Below are 20,236 nucleotides of genomic sequence, written 5' to 3'. Positions count from 1 at the left end.
CAGGTTTGGCTGAAACATCTTTTTTTTTTTAACAAACAGGAACCTTACATGTTTTTTAAAACCTCCTGTAAAACAGGATAAGCCACGGTTAGTAAAATAAACATTTGAAATCTGCAAAAGTAGGCAAATATGGTGAATGCAAAAGGAAAGTGGATTTAACCCTGAAGCACTAATACAAAAAAAGCTTTAAGCTTTTTTTAAATGGAGATAAATTAGGTACCACTTGAATATACAAATTAAAGTGAGGAAGAAGTACAGCTTGAGCATTAAAAAAGACGAATGTTTTGTTAGGGTATGTTTTGTTTAAAATTGAAATATGAATATGTATACCTGGACAGGTTCTGGTAAGATGTGTGCTGCAGGTACACCGGTAACAAAGTGATTCTGGTTTTCCAAGAAATAAACCCAAGTGAGTCAGTACACACACACAGAACATGCCTAACACAGCACAGGCTGCAGCCAGGAGAGGAGAAGCAATCCCAGCCTGCAGGACACACTCAGCTGGCACTGAAAGCCACCACATCCCTCAGCCCTTGGGAGGTGACTGTTTGGGGCACTGCCCATGCAGCCCCTGGTCTGCCAGGGAAAAAAAAAAAAAAAAATTGTTGACTCACATTTCTTATGCTGAATCATGAGGTTAAATACTCATGTTCCTTTACTGAGCAGATCAGATTATCCCCAGAATCTGCAGAGCCCTAAGCATTACCCAGAGCAGACAGGTGCACTTTTCTCTGCTAGAGAACATTTCTTGCAGGGCTGAGCATTATGCTGACAGCATCAGATCCTTTCCTGGTTTCATTACTTATCCAAGCTGACACTACAAGTGACTGGAGCTTGTGATAAAACCTCATTCAACCCCAGCATGGCTTCATCTGATCCCTACTTTGTTCTTTCCTCACTTGTTGAGGTGACTCTACCCCACCAGGGCCAGGCCTGTCCTCTGCACAGCTGTGTATAAAGGTTGTGGCCACACAAACGTCTCCAATTTCATTTTCTGCTTTTGGCCTTTCAACTTTCCTCGCACAGATCAGCTGTTCTTTTGTCTCCTGCACATTTGTGATCACTAATTATTCTTGGTGCCTAACAAATAGGAGATCATTAGCTCACTGCCCTCAGTGCACACGAAAAGCCAGAGGACAAAGGTCCTGGCCTGCAGCCTGAATAGACCTGTGAGTAAACAGCGTCCCCTGGGCAGTGTTTGCCACCTAAAGCTGCTTCTGGGACAGACACAGACTTACTCCATCCAGCCCTGCCATCACTACATGTGATGCTTGGAAGCAGAAACAAACAACATCCAGATTGTGCAGCGCTTCTGGTGGCATCCAGAAAGAACAATATGATGGCACTCCAGGGGTGATGGGATGGTGGCACTGGAGGCAGAGCCCTACCACCTCTTCCCAGGGGGAAGATCATCCAGCAGGAAGCAATTGCCTTCAGCACTGGGCAGGAAATGAACTGGAAAAGATCAGAGAGAGTAAACAGAGTTCTTGGAACAGACTCAGCCTATAAGAGACATGCTGTAAACAATGAAAGTTACCTGGAAAATTTGGTAAAGGAAGTTAAATGTGGACTTTTTTGATGCTATATATTGATTATATAATTTTAGATCTGTATTTTTTACTTTCACCCTACATATATATTAAATGTTGATCTAGAGGAATGTGGAGGTTTCCACTGCTATTTGAGATATTGGAGTGCACTTTCAATTCAAAATAATGAATATCTACATACCCAGGAATCTTAAGTAACTTCAACAACTTCAAATTCAAGCTAAAAATAGGAAATGCTTCCCTGATGTTAGAGACACAATAGAGTTTTAGATTATCCAGCAACTCCCATTTCCCAGCTCAGCGCCAGTCTGGTATGGTGGAGCATTTTATCCTGCACTATTTTTAGGGAACTGGGAGGTTATTAGGAAATTACCTAAATAAGGAATGTTCTAGTTCTTCCTTCTCACAACTGCTATTCATATTCCAGGGCTCTAGTTAAACCTCTTGGGACAAAGCCAATGTCACGTGGAAACATTTTGGAGCAAGAGTTTTCAGTGAATTCTGAGCCTTGCTGGTCACCAAGCCTGCCCTGGATGACACCATGGAGCACTTCCATGGGGCAGTGGGCTCTGTTACCTCCTGGGCTTCTTAAAGCTCATTTAACAACTCAACACTTGTCTCAAGAACCCTGAGGGTTTTCAACAGCAAGGTGCAACAGAACAATGAACCATTGCGAGTTGCTAATCCCAAGTGCTCTCCCCTGCATGCCCTGTGCACCCCCCAGCAAAGCCAGCAGTGACCTCATGGAGCTGCCAGGAGCAGGGCAGCCTCTCCCCACCACACTCCTGACTGGGACAGAGAAGTGTAAGAGGCTCAGACACTGGAGAATCCCAGCAGTTAATACCCAAGGTCTCTGCTCCAGGATTGCCCTGGTCTCTGTGCTGTTGCAAAGGAAACTTCCCAGGAGCTGCACTTCTCTCCCAGTTCATGATGCACCATCCTCTTGCCCAGTTCTCCACTGGATCATGGTGTTTGAATCCCCTGAATATTCGGGGGTAGTTATGGCTCCACATCTACTTCCAGCAGCCAATTCAAGGCCAGGCAGCCCAGCACACCCCGTGAGGAAGGAACAGAAGAGAGCTTTCCAAGGATGACTCAAAGACAAAGAAGACATCCATTCCTGCAAACATCCAGCCTGGATCCCATCACAGCCCCACCTACTGAGTGCACCTGGAAACCCAAGCCCAGGGCAGCCACATCCTGTGCTCGCTGAGCACAAAGAGCCCCCATCCTTGAGCAGCCCCTGTCTGCCGTGCCCACTGCCTGGCTGACAGAGTGCCAGCCTTGCCTCTGACCTATTACAGCTTCTATCATTTAGGGCAAGATTCTGGGAAGACTTAGCTACAATAATGACCACAGCAACCTGACTCTCCTGCATGCACCACTGCAAAGTGAGTTTTCTGAGCCAGCTGGGGGGTGGAGATCCCTACGGAAAAAGATTATCCATGTTCTATTCATTTCCAACCCTCTCTTGAGAAAGATCTGGAATTCTGCTGCCTCTCCTTCCTGCCCCAGATAATCTACTTATTTCAGACACTTCGCCCTGCAGCACAACATCAGAAAGGGAGCACCCCAGGAAGGATGTGTGCTGTCCAAAGCACATAAGTCATCCAGTATTTTGAAGGCAATCAGAAAGCTGAGATTTGGCTTCCCAGTATCCCCAGAGCAGTCAGCAGAAACTGTTTTGCTGGCAGTTCACAGAAAAGCCAGAGAGGCCAGAGAAGTTTGTTCTCTCAGCTCAGATTCAGCTCTCAGATCATTTAGAATTATGAGGTAATTTCCAACCCATATTGTTCCACTCCACCAGAGAGAAGCCAGGAGATGTGGCATTAACGCTTTGCACCAAGCAGTGATCTGGCAGAAAATCGGAGGAAAGGAAGGAGCATGAAGAGATGATCTCTCCATGGACACAAACAAACAGCTCAGAGCCAGCTCCTCGGTGCACAGGGACACAGCTGGGTTCTCCCTGCAGGAAGATGCAGCTGACAGAACATCTGCAGCATAGCCAGCAGCTGGAATGCAACAGCAGAATGGGACCATCCCCACCTGGGAGCCCAACCAGACCCCTCTAATGTTCAGCACTGCTGAGTTACAGACACTGGAGATCACACCACAATGCACAGGTAAAGCACTGCAGGCTCAGGATCTCCTGGGGACTCAGGGGTGCTGTGTGTCAGTGTCCCTGAGGGAAGCACACATCCATTCTCCAGACCCATCATTACCCCCGGGTCAGGAACACAGCCTGAAGGACAGCCTGAAGGCCTCTCTGCAATGCAGCATTTTCCCCTTCAGAGCCAAGTGCTGGCAAATTGCAGAAAACCCATAAACACTACAGTTTTTTTCTCTCTCATTAAATATGCTGCTTTTGCAAAACAAAATCTTTTAAAAAACCAAGAGTGTGGTCATTCATCCGTCCCTGCTCTCTGGTGAGCCACCTCCTTGCCTTGCCCTTGCAGGTACACAAGCCTCAGGCCAAATCCCAGATAAATGCAAAAGCCTGGAGCACAAACCAGTCTCCATGGTGTGCCCACTCCCAAACACAGCAGAAGAGTGGCTGCAGTGCTCTAATGCACAACACTTGATCTGCTGCCACAGGTTCCCCAGCTCCCCCATCCCTCAGCAGCCCAGCTGGGAAGGGAAGCTGATGTGGAGCTGTCTGTACAGGCAGCACCTGGCTCTAGGGGACTCCAACAGCCAGCACTGCAGGCAGTCCCTGCTGCTCTCTGGAACATCCCACAGCTACAGGTGGAACAGCAAGAGAGACAGAGGGAGGCCAGCAGAGCCATGGTGTCAGTGACCACCACACCAGGGAGTGTCTGTGGGAGCTGACTTACTGCTAGGATGGAGCATGAGCCAAGGGGGTGACACACAGGAGGATAAAGCTCTCTCACTGATGCTCTAACACCACCATCAATTTGGTGACAGTGCATCATCTTACAGGCTGGTGGAAATGAAAGCATTAACAGCTATCATTTCGCTATTAAAAATGTAATTATGGGCTTTTTAAAAATTTCACTCCGGGCAAATGAATTTGTCTTTGCTTCCTGCTTTCCAGAGATGTAATATGGAGTTACTATCTCAGCAACTCCTCTGCCTCCATGCTTGCCAGCTAGGGGTTTATATTCACTACAGCAAGCATATTTTGTGTTTGTTCTAGAGAGAGGTGAAGAATGAATCTGAGAAAAACAAAACCTTATCACCCCAAAGAGCCATGACATTTCTCTAGCACAACTATTTATACCAAGCTGAGAGCTGTCTCCAGTAAGCACAGGGAAGCAGGACTCACTTGTACCCAATCAGCTAAAAAGAAGTGGCTCCACACGAGTGTTATCAAACACCAAAACAAATCATCTCTGCAGCCTTCAGAACCACTCATTAGAACAAAGCCAGGCAGACAAAAAGCACCTTTCAAAACCTGTGCTGCCATGCAGCCAGACCCTGACAGGTCTGAGCTGGGCAGGGAGCAGCCTCCTGAGGCTCAGCAAGGGCCAGTGGAGGGTCCTGCAGCTGGGGAGGGATAACCCCAAGCACAGAACAGGCTGGGCTGACCCTCTGCAGAGAAGGACCTCAGGGTACTGCTGGGGGACAAGACATGAGCCAGCAGTGTGTCCTGGGGGCCAGCAGGACCAGTGGAAGAGTGTGGCCAGCAGGTGAGGGAGGTGACCCTGCCCTCTGCTCAGTCCTAGGGGGGCACATCTGCAGTGCTGTGCCCAGCTTTGGGCTCCTCAGGACAGGAACAAGGAGCTACCAGAGAGGCACCAGCAGAGGCCACAGAGATGGTGAGGGGTCTGCAGCATCTCTTCTGAGGAGAAACTGCAGGAGCTGGGATTTTTAGTTTGGGGAAGAGCAGACTGAGAGGAGATCTCATTAGATTTAATGATCTCAAAGGCACTTGCCAAGAGGATGGTGCCAGACCCTTTTCAGTGGTGCCCAGCAACAGGACAAGGAGCAATGGCCATAAACTAAAGCACAAGAAGTTCCACCTCATCATAAGGAAGAAATTCTTTATGTTGAAGGTACCTGGAACAGGCTGCCCAGGGAGAGGATGAACTCTTCCTCTCTGGAAACATTCCAAACTCACCTGGATGGTTCCTGTGTAACCTGCTCTAGGTGACCCTGCCTTGGCAGGGGCATTGGTCTAGATGATCTTCAGAGGTTCCTTCCAACCCTAACAATTCTGTGATCCCATATTTCTACCCACATCTCACAAGCCCAACACAATAAAGCAGCTTTGTTGCAAGTTCCACTCATAAAATATGTCTGCATGGCCACATTCATGCACAGATACGCAGAAAATTTTGCAGACATCAAGTGAAGCTTTTGAATGCCACATACATTTGACTTTATTTTTGGGCTAATGCTCACTTATAGAAACGAAATGCCACCCTAAGTGTTGTTATTATCTTACAAAAAATAAAGAAACTTACAGGAAACAGACATCCCATCCTATGGAAGACATTTTCACTAAATTGTAAGCTCACAGCTCCTCAAAGCTTAGGGAAGAAAATAATTTAATTCCTCAAATTAAAGGTTTTTGTTGAAAATCATAATAATCTGCAAGATAGGCAGCTGGTCCTAATGCTTAAAACCTTCACTAATCATCACAGCTTAGTGATGAGCACAGAGGAACAGTCTATCTTGGCAAATCCAAACTGGCATAACCATTTTATCCAAGTTCCTGAAATCCCAGCTTTTGGGAAGAATTCGGGAGAAACAATCCACTTTCATTCCATGAGTAGATTCCTATACCACACTGAGACAGTGAACAGACTAACATCTCTCTGACATTCAGATTTAACTCAATAAATAGGTGGGAAAGAATAACTTGATAAACATAAGGAGGATCTCAAAACTGTGCAAACCAGTCACTGGAGTCCCCTGAGCCACAGGCCTGGTTACAGAATGCTGCCACAAAAAGCAATTCCACTTAATAAAGAGCAATCTATCAAATTGACTGTGAAATAAACTGAAATGAAAGGCATTACTAATTTGTCCTTCCAGTGTTGCCTCGAGTCAGAATTGAGGCAGTGATACCATCACCCTCCAGCACTAAAAGCTGTTTCCAACAACTCAAATATACTCTGAGTAATTAAAGAACACAATGTGCTGAAACCTTCAGTACTTCAATAATAGCACTTTTCACTAACAGGTTGAGGCAGAAACATCAGCTATTTTTGAACTGAAGCTCTGAGACAGTACCTACATGTGAAACATTTAAAACAGTGGTCCATTCCTGGTACAATAGAAAAACTGCTGTTGGCTTCAAGAGAGCAAAATTGAACCTAGAGAAGCTGTAAAAATACAAAACACTTCAGTCCTACAAAATCCATATGAACTAACCTTGCTAAGATGTTTCTGAAAGAGCAAGGAAAAGAATCATTGAACACACAATTTCTACAAGAAGGGCATGGTTTGCCTGCTGGAGGTGGAAGTGAAGGTCCTTACTGAAAGCCAAGTCAGGTAAACACCAGAAAGGTCTCAGAGCCAGAAGAGATCCCAGGGAGGCAGTGGAATTGCTGACCATGGGTTGGGTAAAGCCTCTCCCAGAAAGGCACAGGTGCCTCCCAGCAGTGGACAGGGTACAGGATACAAGGTACAGGGTACTCCAGCCTTGCCCTGCTGCACTGCAGGGAGAGCACAGCACATGGAGCCTGCTCCTGGGGTGAGCACCATTGAAATGACACAGCTGGGAACACAGAGAGCCACGCTGGTCCCGCGGGCACTGGGTTGTGAGCTGGGGCTCAGGCTGAGGGCTGCCCAGAGAGCAGCTCTGCCCCTCAGCCCTCACCTGCTCCAGCTTCCCCAGACAGGGACAGTGCCAGGGCACAGCTGGGCGAGGCTGGCAGAGCAGAGAAGCTCCTGTGTCAGCACACACACACTGCAAACACCTCAAGTATTGTGGCTGGCCATAAACTTTTACAGCCTTGGTGACTTGCTCCGTGGTGCTTTGGGATGGAGGCAGTGGGTGGTGGGAAGGGGAGGGCAGCACTGCACACTGAGGGCTTGGTTACTCAAATATAGCTCAAATATTGATGGCTCCCAGTCAGAGCAGCTTGAGAGCAGCTGGGATCAATCCACCAACAGCACAGCCCACGAGGGGACTCCTGTCACAGGGACCTCGCACTGAGCACCAAAAATCACAGCACACAAAGTTATTTTGGTAATGGCATTTGGGACTGCAGCACAGGAGACATATGGGAGTGTTAAACAGGGAAACAAAAAAACCATCCCTGGAGTTTCTACTGACTGGAGGGAAATTGAGGGCAGGAACACCTTGTGCACACAGAATCAAGTCCTGGGTTTGGGCCAAGACAGAAAGATGTGTTGGGCCATAGGATAGGAACCTGAAGGAGCAGTTCACGTTTTGTACAGATAAACAAAACAGCAACCCCAACCAAAAAGTAATCGCCAGGGTTTTAAAAGGAATAATTTCACATAACTGAAGAAAATTTTACTGAACTAATTGGAAGTGAAAATGTACAGGGAAAAAAAACAGGACCGAAAATAGACAGTTCTTTAAAAGGAATTCATTAGAAGGCTGAAAATTCATGTTTCTGCAAGAAGGCTGTTGTAACTAAACCCCTGCTGATCAGTAACTGTATAGGTCAGACTAGATGTTCACAGTGAAATTTTTTTAATTGTGACATAGGAAATGCTATTTTTAAGTTATTCAGGAAATTAGGAGAAATAGTGCATTTGCATTAGACAAAAGAGAAAGGAAATATTAAATGGCACTTCCTTGGGTTGAACACAGGTCAGACCACTGAGCCTATGTGTACCCATGAGCCCTACAAAGCTCTGGATTGTCAATGCCCATGGTGCAGTGACATTCCAGAAATGGAATTTCCTGGAGGAAAGCCAAGGGCTCCTGCTCCAAGGACACGTGCTGCACACACAACCAGGAATGACAGCTGGGGCAATGGCAGTGGGTTTGGTAAGGCTTTTGTTGACTTACCACTAGATAACCACTCTGAACAACAAATAAGGATTATACAGCTTCAATACTGTGAATGATAGGTAAAATAAAACTGATGATAGATCTAGAAGAGGTTATGGGAGAATAAACATGGAGCAGTCTTAACACACATACCCTCAGAGAGCAACAGCCCCAACATTGGTCAACATCTCAATCTAGGAACAAATACTAAAATTGCCCATTAAACCTTGCAGATTAGCCAAGCCATGAACACCAAGGGCAGGGCAGGCATGGGGTGTGCTGGGGATTCCTGGGCAGGGCCTCTCCCAGTGGGATTTGCTGCTCTGCAACCAAAGGAGGAGCTGCACATCCAGGAGTCAGGAATGCAACCATGGCTGGAAATGCCAGGTTGGATCTGGGACTGCACCAAACCTTGACACTGCAGAGGATGCTGAGGTCACAGCAGGTAAGCAACTCTGCAAAGACTGGGGATAAAGGGCCAATGTGATTATGGGATGTACAGGAAGAGAAACAGAGCAGAAATGGAGGAGATTTTATCTCCTTACACTGAAAGTGTGTGTACAGTGCATAGTCTTAAAATTATGCTTAAATTCTTCAGTCTCTTTTCTAAGTAGGCTGCAAAGACTGGCTTAGACTGGAGAAAAATTCTCAGCAAGGGACTTAAAAAGCTTTATCTGCTTAGTTTATCAAAAGGTAAATTCAGAGGGGGTAGTTCTCAGTGTGTTCAGGACAAAAAGGGCTGAGGTACTAATGAACCCTTTAACAGAGAAAGCTGTAACTATAAACTGCTCACAACCTAAGCTAGATAAATTCAAGGAAGTAATAAAGTGTGACTTTTCTCAACAGTAAAGGCAATTAACCTTTAGTTTAATAATGGTACAAGAAGTGCAAAGTAAAAGTAATGAATTCTCAGTGTTATAAATCTTTACATTAAAACTAGACACTGCATGGAATATTTGCTTCAGGTGAACGCAAGCTTCTGGGTCTGGGCAAAACTCATAGCTTATTCTAAGAGATTTAAGGATCATCTTCTAGTTTTTAACCTTACAGATTTATAAAAGTACAGGAAAAGAACTGCATAATCTAATGCTGCCAGTAACATCTGCATAACCCCTTAGCTGGAGTAAGAGTGACAGATTATAAACCACGGTTGTCTGAAAGCTCCCAAGCGTTGGGTGAGGAAGGCAAAGCAGAGCTGCAGCCCTCCTTGGGCACACACACACATACACACACACACACACACACACACACATATACACACACCCCCAGGACTCACTCTGAGATGTGCACGAAGATGTCAGGCCCCCCATCTGCGGGGGTGATGAAGCCGTGGCCCTTGGAGCGGCAGAAGCACTTGCAGACCCCTCTGTAGACGGGACCCTCGGACGCTCTCACCGTGCTGAGGAGGAAGCCACAAAGAGCAGCTCAGTGCTGAGCACACTGCACACCCAAAACACACTGCTGCACACCCAAAACACACTGCTGCACACCCAAAACACAGTACTGCACACCCAAAACACAGTGCTGCACACCCAAAACACAGTGCTGCACACCCAAAACACACTGCTGCACACCCAAAACACACTGCTGCACACCCAACACACACTGCTGCACACTCCACACACACTGCTGCACACCCAAAACACAGTGCTGCACACCCCACACACACTGCTGCACACCCAAAACACACTGCTGCACACCCCACACACTGCTGCACACCCATCACACACACTGCTGCACACCCAAAACACAGTGCTGCACACCCAAAGCACACTGCTGCACACCCAAAACACACTGCTGCACACCCAAAACACAGTGCTGCACACCCCGCACACTGCTGCACACCCAGCACACACTGCTTCATACCCAGCACTGGCACCAGGGCACACACAGCACCAGGCACAGCGTGCCAAGCACTCCCTCAGTGGGCACACTGCTCTGCACTCCCTGTCACACACTGCTCCTGTTCTGCCTGGGGCCTTGGGAAGGGACACAGATGTGAAGATGATGTTTGCTAGCACTATAATGCATCAGTTGCCATCTTGAATTCAGCTGCTCCATCACTGCGCCAGATTTTCATGCAGACTCTGCACTAAATGTAGAATATTGTACCTTTGAGGAGTTTGGGAGCAGCAGTGTGCACCTAAGTGCTGTGCTTTCACAGATGTCTCAGAAGTGTGAAGGCCAGCTGCAGTGCACAGCAGCAAGACTCATGTCTGAGCTCCCCCTCCACTGCCATGGGACCTGTATTTTAAGGTGAGACACATTTGCAGAACCACCTTTAGGGTGACTTACTGCAACTTATCCTGAAAACTGTGTGGTTAAATCCTTTTCTCCATCAAATACACTGAGTACAACTTCCAAATTCACTCAAACACTTCCATTAATGAAAACCAACTGGTTTAGACATACTATGGGGTTTACTCTGAGCATTGCTAGATCAGAAGCTTCTTCATGCCCAGGAGTATCCAGTAGGCTCCATGTTAGAGAGGATTTTGCTGCAATTCTCCAAACACAATGACCATTGCTTACATACATCATGGCAACTTGGACATCACTATCCCAAATGTTTAAATTTTACTGAAGTCTAAATAAAATTATTTTTTAATAAAATGGTAACAGCTTTATTCCTTAAATCAAACTAACAGTAAATAAATGCATTTGAAAGTGCTAAAGAAAGAAATCTTCATTAAATCACTTCATTTCCAGCTCCATAAAGCTGTCAACACACCTGACCTCACAAGTGCTTGTTACACAGAAAAGCACTCACTGTCCTAAACAAGCTATTAAAGTTCAATTGCATCTTTCAAAGAGATAAGGCACCGTGGGGGATGAGGCCCCCCACTTCCAGTGAACCAAAATTAAATAATAACACTGAATAATAAGCCACTGCTTGTCACATTCATTTCTTTATACAACTGCTCACCTGGAGCTCCGCTTGTTTAAAGAGGACACAGACAAAAAAAATTCAGAGCTATTTTGGTTTCCAGGGCAAACAAATACAGCAAGATTCCTACACTAATTAATGATTAAAGAACTATGGAAGCCAAATAACGAATTCTTTCTTTTTGTAAGAACCAAACTAAGATTAACAGCTGAAAAGATTTACAAAGAGTTCATTATTAACACAGCATTGAAGCAAGCTAGCTCGGACTTGCTTTCCAAGGGCAACCCCAATTATTAAGTCAATTATATTCCTTTTAGCAATCTACTTCCATCAGGAAGTTCAGGGCATTTGAAGGCTTTTGGAACTGATAACAGATAAACTTTTCTTCTGCTCCTCTTCTTTTTTGCCTTATTTTGAATTCAGAAGTAATAATAAGAAGCATCGGTGAGACTGTTATTATTTAAATCCTCATGGATAACTGTGGGAGAAAAGAGCAGGATAACACTGCAAGAAGCAAAAGGGAAAAAGCACACCAAGCAGAACAAAACAGGCTGTGGGGCTGAGATCTTACTGCCACAGCATTCATTCTGCACTGCCAGACCTTCCTCATCCAGAAAAAAAAAGGCTGGGGCAGAAGTTTCACATTATACCCTGATTCAAAGGCTCTGAGGTGAACAAAGAAGCCCAAATTCCTTTCTTCAGGTCAGCTCCTCACAGACACTGGGAAATCTCTGCAATGGCCAAACCTGGCCACACCATCCTCGGCTGCTGCCCTGGGGAGGAGTTCCCTTTGGACAGGGCTCACAGGAGCCTGCACAGCACCACGGGGCTCCAGGAAAGCTCAGGGAAAGCCAGCTCTGCTGAAAGATCACTGCCTCAAATAACCACAAAAAACAAATATTACCTCGTTTCATGGAAAACCTCACACAAAAATCATTAGAGAAAGAGACCAGGGGTCATACCCTGATAGCCAGCATATTCTTTAGCAAGTCTATTTGAGCAATCTTAAGATGAAGATATGAAAGCTGAATAAGAAAAGGAAACAAGGAAACACTTTCCTCTGGAAAGTGATGGAGTATCCCTAAAATGTAACCTTGATGGTGTTAGCACAGGTATCAGGAGTGAGAAACCTGAAAGTTCTGGTGAGGTTTGGTGCAGTGCTTCAGGGGCAGTGAGAAGAGAGACCATGCCAAAAAAAAAAAAAAAAAGAAAATCTGGATCTGAGAAGGAAACACCAACAGGAACTGGTCCTGGAAGCCACAACTCAGTGTCAGAAGTGAAGCAAAGCTTCAGACAAGGAACTCTGTTTTGAAAAATCTTGGTGTATTTTCCCCTCCCTGTAAAAGTCTTGTCTTAAAGAGCCAAGAGACTGAACACCTGTCTTGGTTTGCAATGCTGGATGTAACCAGAGGTATGTATTCTATCACCAACCAGGACCCCCAGCACCCAGTCACACTCACACAGGACCCCCAGCACCCACTCACACTCACACAGGACCCCCAGCACTCACTCAGGACCCCCAGCACCCACTCACACTCACACAGGACCCCCAGCACTCACTCACCTCACTCAGGACCCCCAGCACTCACTCACACTCACTCAGGACCCACAGTACCCACTCACACAGGATCCCCAGCACTCACTCAGGACCCCCAGCACTCACTCACACTCACACTCACTCGAGACCCCCAGCACTCACGCACTCACTCACTCACTCACTCGGGACCCCCAGCACTCACACTCACTCACTCCCTGTCACTCGGGACCCCGCCGTGGCTCCTACTCACGCCGAGAAGGTCCTGGTGCGCCGGGTGGGCAGGGGGCTGGGGATCAGGTAGCCCCGCATGGGCGATGGGGAGCGCTCCCGGGGCCGCCGGCTCTCGGGCAGGTGCAGGGAGCCGGGAGAGGGGAGCGAGGCAGGGCACTGCTGAGAGGAGGAGGACGAGGAGGAGGTGGGCTCAGAAGACATTCCCGAGGCCTGAGAGGAGCCTGGAGAAAGGAAGAGATCTGATTTAGCCCAAAATGGGAATTGTCCTAAAAGTCACAAATACTTTCAATGCTGATTTTGTAAGAGCGTGACTCACTTCCTGCAGACGTACACACGGACACGGTTCCACCACAAGCTCCTGCTCTCTATCAGCGAGCTCATGTTTTGTACGGTTTATTTATTTTTAAATGTCGCAGTTTTGTCAGCTGTACTAGGAAGCTCCACTGCAAACGGATTACTCCACAGCTAACGTGTTTGCTCACTCCTGCCTCACTCACAGGCTCTTGAGGCACAGCTGAGCACCGACTCTTGGTCTTGGTGTGCCCCACACACCTCCCAGACTGATGGGCTTTGATCACAGGCAGCACAGAGGAGCTCCTGCATCTGCACACAAATACACATTACAAGAAAGAAGCCCTTGAAGAAGAAACTCCGAGATAAAGCTGCACCTCTATTGCTGCTGCTGCTGCTGCTCACTTAATAACACAGCTCTGTCAGCTCATAACACCTTCAGCTTGACTGTGAAAAGAGAATCAGAGGAGTGCTCCTTAATTCCCTTCACTCTGAGCCAGCTGACATACTCTGCCTGGGACAGGAGCACAGACAAAGCTGGGAGGCAGTGGCCAGCTCTGGAGAGGGGACCCCTCCTGCCTGGGGAGATCTGGCAGAGGCAGCAGTGCCCTTTGGGAGGTCTGAGATTGTCTGCCACAATCCCCCAGCAGCTAGGAGGCCAATAGTCCACATCTTCATTCAGACCCCCAGCAGCCTCAGGTTTGCTCTTGTTCATGTCCTACAGCAGAGGAGGGAGAAGATCCCTTCTCAGCACACCAACAGCAATACACCTTATCACACAACAAGCAGAACTCCCAGAATCCATGCAAAGAGCAGGATCAGAATCAGCAGCACTTTACACACACAAGTGCATGGCTTAGAGCAGCAGTGGCAGAAAAAAGAGGAAATAAATCAGCTCTGATATTACTATGTAAGTCCCCATCCACACTGAAAGGGGAAGATGATGTGCAAAAATAACCAATAACCCACTACAGTCTTACTCAAGACTAAAAATATCTGGTTATCTGGATGAGTTAGCAAAAAAATGTGGCGATCTGAGTCAAGAAAATATCATGAAGGCAAGAAAAGCTGCCTTTAAGACCAATAGTTTAATTGAACTGAAATCTCTCATATCCATTATGCACCCTCCTCTTGACACCCACACTCCCCAACCCATGAATTATGGAGTGGATCCTTCACATGACATTTGAGAGATGCAGCCTTCTTGTCAATGACGAATCCATATTATTTCTTCCTGAAAATAAAGACTAAAATTAAAAAGGCTTCTTAAGAATGAAGTCACCAAGGAACAAAGGCTTTTGTCTTTAATTGCTCAGGGTGCTCAGAAGATAGAAGTGAATAGTCAGTCATACTCCCTCCTGTACCAGCTTGAGCTTTCCTCACTGTTCTCAAGAACAGCTCAGCTGAGAACAAAACCCCAGCTTTAGGGATGGCATTTCAAATATGGGTGGTATCTGTCACCCATGAGCTAATGCCCTGCCCAGTGTCACAGCACAGCGTTCAGCTCAGACCAAGATGATAACAACAAAGGGTTGGGATTTTCCAAACTTCCTCCTTCTCAAAACAGATCTGCTGCACTGGCTGGTACAGAGGAAGTCTCAGTTTGCTGAAGACCTCTCCTTTGGACACCTTGCTTTCAAGGAATGTGTTTGACACAGCAGGACCATAGCCCTAGTAAGTCACAGGAAAAATCAGAGCAAACAATTAAAACTTCATTCTGATAACTCAGCACACACAGGCTGGCTGGCCTCTGCACAAGTGAAAATGCAGTTTTCAAAATCACATGCTTTCTCTCCTCATCTAAATATAAACCAGCTTGTCAGGTGACAAGCAAAATGCAGAGTATTCACCCATCTACTGCAATACAACCACAGAGTGCTGCCTGTCCCCTTCCTCAAACAAGACTGGAGAGGCAGGAGAATTTTCCCTCCTTTCTTTAGGACACAGATGAACCACAAAAATATTTACAAATAAAAAAGACTAAACGGAGTTAGAAGTGTGCTACCGTATGCTATTGTTCCCATTTATATTATTTTGGAACCCTCTGCTCCATAAACATAAAATAAAACAGCGATGTAGAACATTCAGTACCTTTTTGCTGTACAAATACCCTTTTTGTTCTCTGCCCACGGCAAAGGCAGGTGAATAGCCTCGACTCTCATCACTTCTATGACACCAGCCCTACATTGTGCTGAGAGCTGGGTGAGAGCTGACCCAAGCACGGAGCTGGGTGAGAGTTGGCACAAACACACAGCTGAGGCAGCCAGCAGCAGCCACGCTTGGCTTCACTCCCACCACAGCACAGCACAGCACAGGGGATGCAGCCCAGCACCAGGGGATGCCTGTGCCCGGGCTGCAGCTCTGCCTGCATGGCTGCTATGTTACATCTCTGCACAGGAGAGTGCACTGACTCATCCCTCTGCCCCTTGGGCTTCTCTGACAATTGTAAAAATCAGGCAAAGTGAGAAGGATGAGAGCCTGAAGGACCAAGTTTTACCACGTGGATACAGCAGGATGTCAGCAGCTCCTGCCTCCCACGACCCTCAGCAGAAGATCAGCTCATCTGGACCTTTACAATGACAAAGGTGCAGCTTGGCTATTTCTGTTCATGCTGGTGTGGCCACTTCTTGACGTTGTTCAAGCAGGGATTAGCTCATTTCCCTTGGCAGCCCTCCTGCAGGAGCAGAGACACTCTCCCCACTTGCAGCACAGCTGGAGGCACTCGGGGGCTGGGCAGTGTTGACACAGGAAGCCTACAGCAAAAACTCAAAACAAAACAAAACCCACACCCCAGCCCTCCCAGCCACCTCCTCACAAACGCTTTGCCTTCCTAAGACAGTTACCAGCAATCTTCAGAGACGTTTTTCAGATGTTATCCTGGGCTCTGAACTGACTCCCTGTGAATCAAGAATCACCCCTAGGACCTGGATGGCTGCTACCAGCCCTTCCTCAGCACCCACAAATTCCTTCCTCTCTTTTTCACTCTGACAAACCTGCCTTCCTGCATGTCTCAGAAGCCCCCTACATCTCCCAGCCCACTTCCATTAGGTTTACCCCTGTCCTTCCAGCCCAGCCACCTCTCTGCACATGGCCATGGCAAGGACAGCATCCCTGGGTACCAACCCCAGACAGCATCACCCGTGCACCCACCCCGAGCTGCCAGGAGCATCCATCCCCCTGAGGCTCCTGAAGGCAGCCAGCAGTGTGAGATCCCAGCCAGGCCAGGGAGCAGGACAGCACAGACAGCATCTCCCTGCTGCCTGAGCCAGCAAAACATGTGCCTGCGGGGATTTACAGAATGAATGCAACAGTGACGTAACGGGGGTGATGTTTTCAGGCTCTTCAGGAAACTCCAGCCATGTGACACATTACCCTGAAATCTCCCCATATTTCAACATGCATCATTTATCTTTCTCCAATGTGATTTTTTAAAAAATATTTATGTTTAGGAATGCACTGAACTGGAATATAAATAAAATAAATTACATCATGTAGCATCATGGCAACAATAGACTAATTTAACATTTCAAAGCAAAAATATCTTGTCTTTTTACCATAACTTTTTTAGTAAAATTGGTTAATGTGTGCAGAAAGAGACCCCAAAATGTCATCTGTAACAAGTGAACTACAAAGAGCACAATATATGCAGGAGAAATTTCTGAAATTCTCCATGAAAAATAACTTTAAAAGCTATAGCAGTGATAAGGTTTGGGGTATATAAATGCCATCATAATTTCTCTATATAGCTATACATCCTATTTCTCTTAAAGTCTGCCCCATACCTCTAGGAATACCCTAAAAATAGCAGGTCTGGGGAAGATATCCTTTCTGACCAGCACAGAAATCTTGTCTCACTTTTAATTAATGTAAATGCCTGGATATGGCAGGGTGACAGACTCCATGAAATCTCTCCATCTATGAATGGTTTCTTTTTCACATCACAGACTGCAACACCTCCCGTGAACGGGCACAGAGCTCATCCCCAGGCAATGCTGCTCTGCATCCTTCAGTGCTCCAGCATGGAGAAAATGCTCTCTCTGGCCTCCTTAGACTGGAAATGACCCTGTCTGGAGGAGCTGCTTTCAGATGGTACCACAGTGGTCCATGAGCAGGACAGCACTGGTTACATTTGCCTGGAAAACGAGGAGTTCTCTCAAACACAGAACAAAGCTCCCCAAGAGCAGCTGCTTTCAGATGCAGATTCTGCAAGTTCTCTTTCCTTTCAATCTCTAAAAGGAATCTGAAAAATATGCCTAAAAGATACCTGAAAATCTGTTTGTTTTCTGGGCTTTTCCTGGATTTAGAAACAACACCAGAAACTCCTCTTACTTTTTTTTTAATTTTCACCTTCAAACGTCCCGGTTTCCAATTTATTCTGTGCAGCTGCATTTCTTTCCTTCTCTAAGGAAGCTGTGCAGATAAACCCCTCAGCTTCACCTGCTCTTCTGCTGACACCTAGAAAACCTCTTCTCATCAGGAAAACCCACAGCCCCTCGCTCCCATCTACCGAGAGAGTGAAGGCACCAGGACTCCCTGCCCTGGCAAAAGTGATGGGTTAAGGGTGTCCCCAGCCCTAGGGCAGCTCCCAGCTCCCTCTCTGAGGTGCCCGAGCACAGTGCCACAGCGCTGCTCCTGCCTGGAGCTCTTCCCAAAGCCCTTTCTGGCACACCAGGAGCACGGTGAGCATCCCAGCCCTGCCCCTGCCCCACGGAGGGAAGCACTTACAAAACACGGTTACGAAACTGCGGCTTCCCAGAGCTTCCCCTTCCAGCTCCGCTTGCATGACTAACTTTCCACAATTAATACTGGTATTTCAATTAGCACTGAAACGCACAGGAGTTGCAACATGCGTGTGACATGTCACAGAGGACCGTGGTATAAACATGAGGCTCTGGAGGCTGCAGAGGAGTGCCCACACACTGGAGGGATTTGTCAGTTAATGCAGACCAGGACATTGCCCAACCATGTCCAGTTAAAGCCCAGTTGTAAGGTAAGCAAAATACAACAAGGAAAATTCCTATAGCTTGTTTCGGTGTACATATTAATTTGGATTAAAAGAGGGTTTAGTTTACAAACAGCAGCAGCTATTTCCAAGCAATCTCAGCACTGAACATTTTGTCCCCAAATGCTGGGGGTGCCCTTCTGCTCCTGCAGTGAGCAGTGTCTGTGTCTGCAGGAAACGAGCCATGAGCCCACCCTGCACAGCAGAGACCACAGAGAGGGATGGGGAGGAATTCAGTCAGCAGCAGCCTATACAGATCTTTGATAGACATGAGGCCTTCCTGCAGTCCCGTATTTCTCACTGTTCATGAAAGCTGATAGGTACACTTGGGAAAAAAAAAAAAAGTTTAGGTGAAGGAACTAAGTACTTGTTTCAATAGTTTAGGTTTAAACTGAAGGATATATGGTGATACCCTGTGGTTCATTTTATCACAAATACAGAGGAATCAGGATCCTCTCTTGCCATGTACTTGCCATGATTGATGATTCACAAACTTGTTGCTCCAAACTGTCTGGACCAGATCTAGCCAGGGTCCCGCACTGGTGGGTGAGCACAGGAGGCTGTAACCAGCTGTGCTGTCAGCTGCCATGGGGACAGCAGGCACCGGGGCTTGCTCAGAGTGTGCACAATCACATGGGAAGGAGCAGGTGCCATTCTGCCTCTTGTGAAAAAGTACTTCAGTGGCAGCAGAACACACCAGCAGCCAGTGGGAAGGTAACTTCCTCAGGACAGTGCTGGGAATGGCATGGAGCTGTCCCAAGGCCAGCACACCTTCCCTCACATTCTCTCACAAAACTCCAAGCCTTCAGTTTGCTTATAAAATCTCACTTATCCAACTCCTTTTGTTTAAAAACAGATTGCAAGAGGTGGAAAACTCCCTGAGTTCCTCCGAAACTGCAAGCCTGGACAAGCAGTGACGGGTTCCAGACAAGCATCCTCCTCTGGGAGCTCTTCCCAGGCAAGGAGGAAGATGATGGCTGAAGATGATGGTGGCAATTGGGTGCAAGTGTTGCCCAGTGGCTTGAGTTGCTGTGCAGCTATAGTATCGGTTAATATGCAGGAGTATTAAATGGCAGCAGGAAAAGAGGGTTGTCACCTGGGCAGGACACCACCAAGCAGGTGGGATGGGCTGTCACACCCATCCCTGTGCAGGGATGGCCCACAGCACAGCAGAGCACTGAGCCAGCACCAGCCTGGGGTGAGATGCCCAGCATCTTGCCTTGCTTTTGGTCTGCCAACTGCTTTCTGTGTGAGCTGCCAGGCTCCAGCCCCAGCTGCTCCTGTGGCAGCAGGGACACCATGGGCCAGCAGTGCCCAGCTGCTCCCAAAGCCCTGCCAGCCAGCCCTGCCCTGCCAGAACCCCAGCACAAACACAGACACCACCTCCCAAGGGCCAGCTCCAATCCAAGTGCCAATCCATCCCAATCCCATCCAATCCCTGAAGCCAAGGACACAACAGGTCACCTCCAGGAGCAAGTGTTGGTGTCCCCAGCCTTCACACAGCTGTGATAAGGGCACAGGGAAGTGTGAAGGGAAATCACAAAGGACCCTTGCAGTAAAACTGAGGAACATCAGGATGACTTTGCTTGATCCAACACTGGTAGCCAGGTGTGGCTGCCTAGATCAGAGTTAAATATAAGGTGAGTGCACTGTGGTGCTTACTCTCAACACCTTTCCTGCATTCTCACTTAAAGAAATGGAAAACTAAAGGTTGCATAGTGGTATTTAATAACCTCCCATGAGATTTTTCAGGCCCTTCCTGAGCTCATATAATCTTTTAACCTCTGCAGTATCCTGTGGC

The 20,236-nt window shown here is 47.2% G+C and overlaps 1 protein-coding gene across 2 annotated transcripts in view; it reads right to left on the bottom strand.

The window, feature by feature from the left end:
• Positions 1-20,236, bottom strand: part of CARHSP1 (calcium regulated heat stable protein 1) — a 36,641-nt gene that overhangs the window by 4,431 nt on the left and 11,974 nt on the right. For both annotated transcript variants that reach the window (XM_014894570.2, XM_088174472.1), the window contains exons 2-3: positions 13,162-13,363; positions 9,764-9,886 (exon numbers count right to left, since the gene is read on the bottom strand). In XM_014894570.2, the coding sequence (XP_014750056.1) occupies positions 9,764-9,886; positions 13,162-13,343 (305 nt within the window). In that variant the 5' untranslated portion in view covers positions 13,344-13,363. The remainder of the gene's footprint in view (positions 1-9,763; positions 9,887-13,161; positions 13,364-20,236) is intronic.

Source organism: Sturnus vulgaris, chromosome 16 (genome assembly GCF_052056855.1).
Source record: "Sturnus vulgaris isolate bStuVul1 chromosome 16, bStuVul1.hap1, whole genome shotgun sequence".
NCBI classification, from domain to species: domain Eukaryota; kingdom Metazoa; phylum Chordata; class Aves; order Passeriformes; family Sturnidae; genus Sturnus; species Sturnus vulgaris.
Note: the sequence above shows the minus strand (reverse complement) of the source record. Positions and strands in the feature narration are given on the sequence as shown.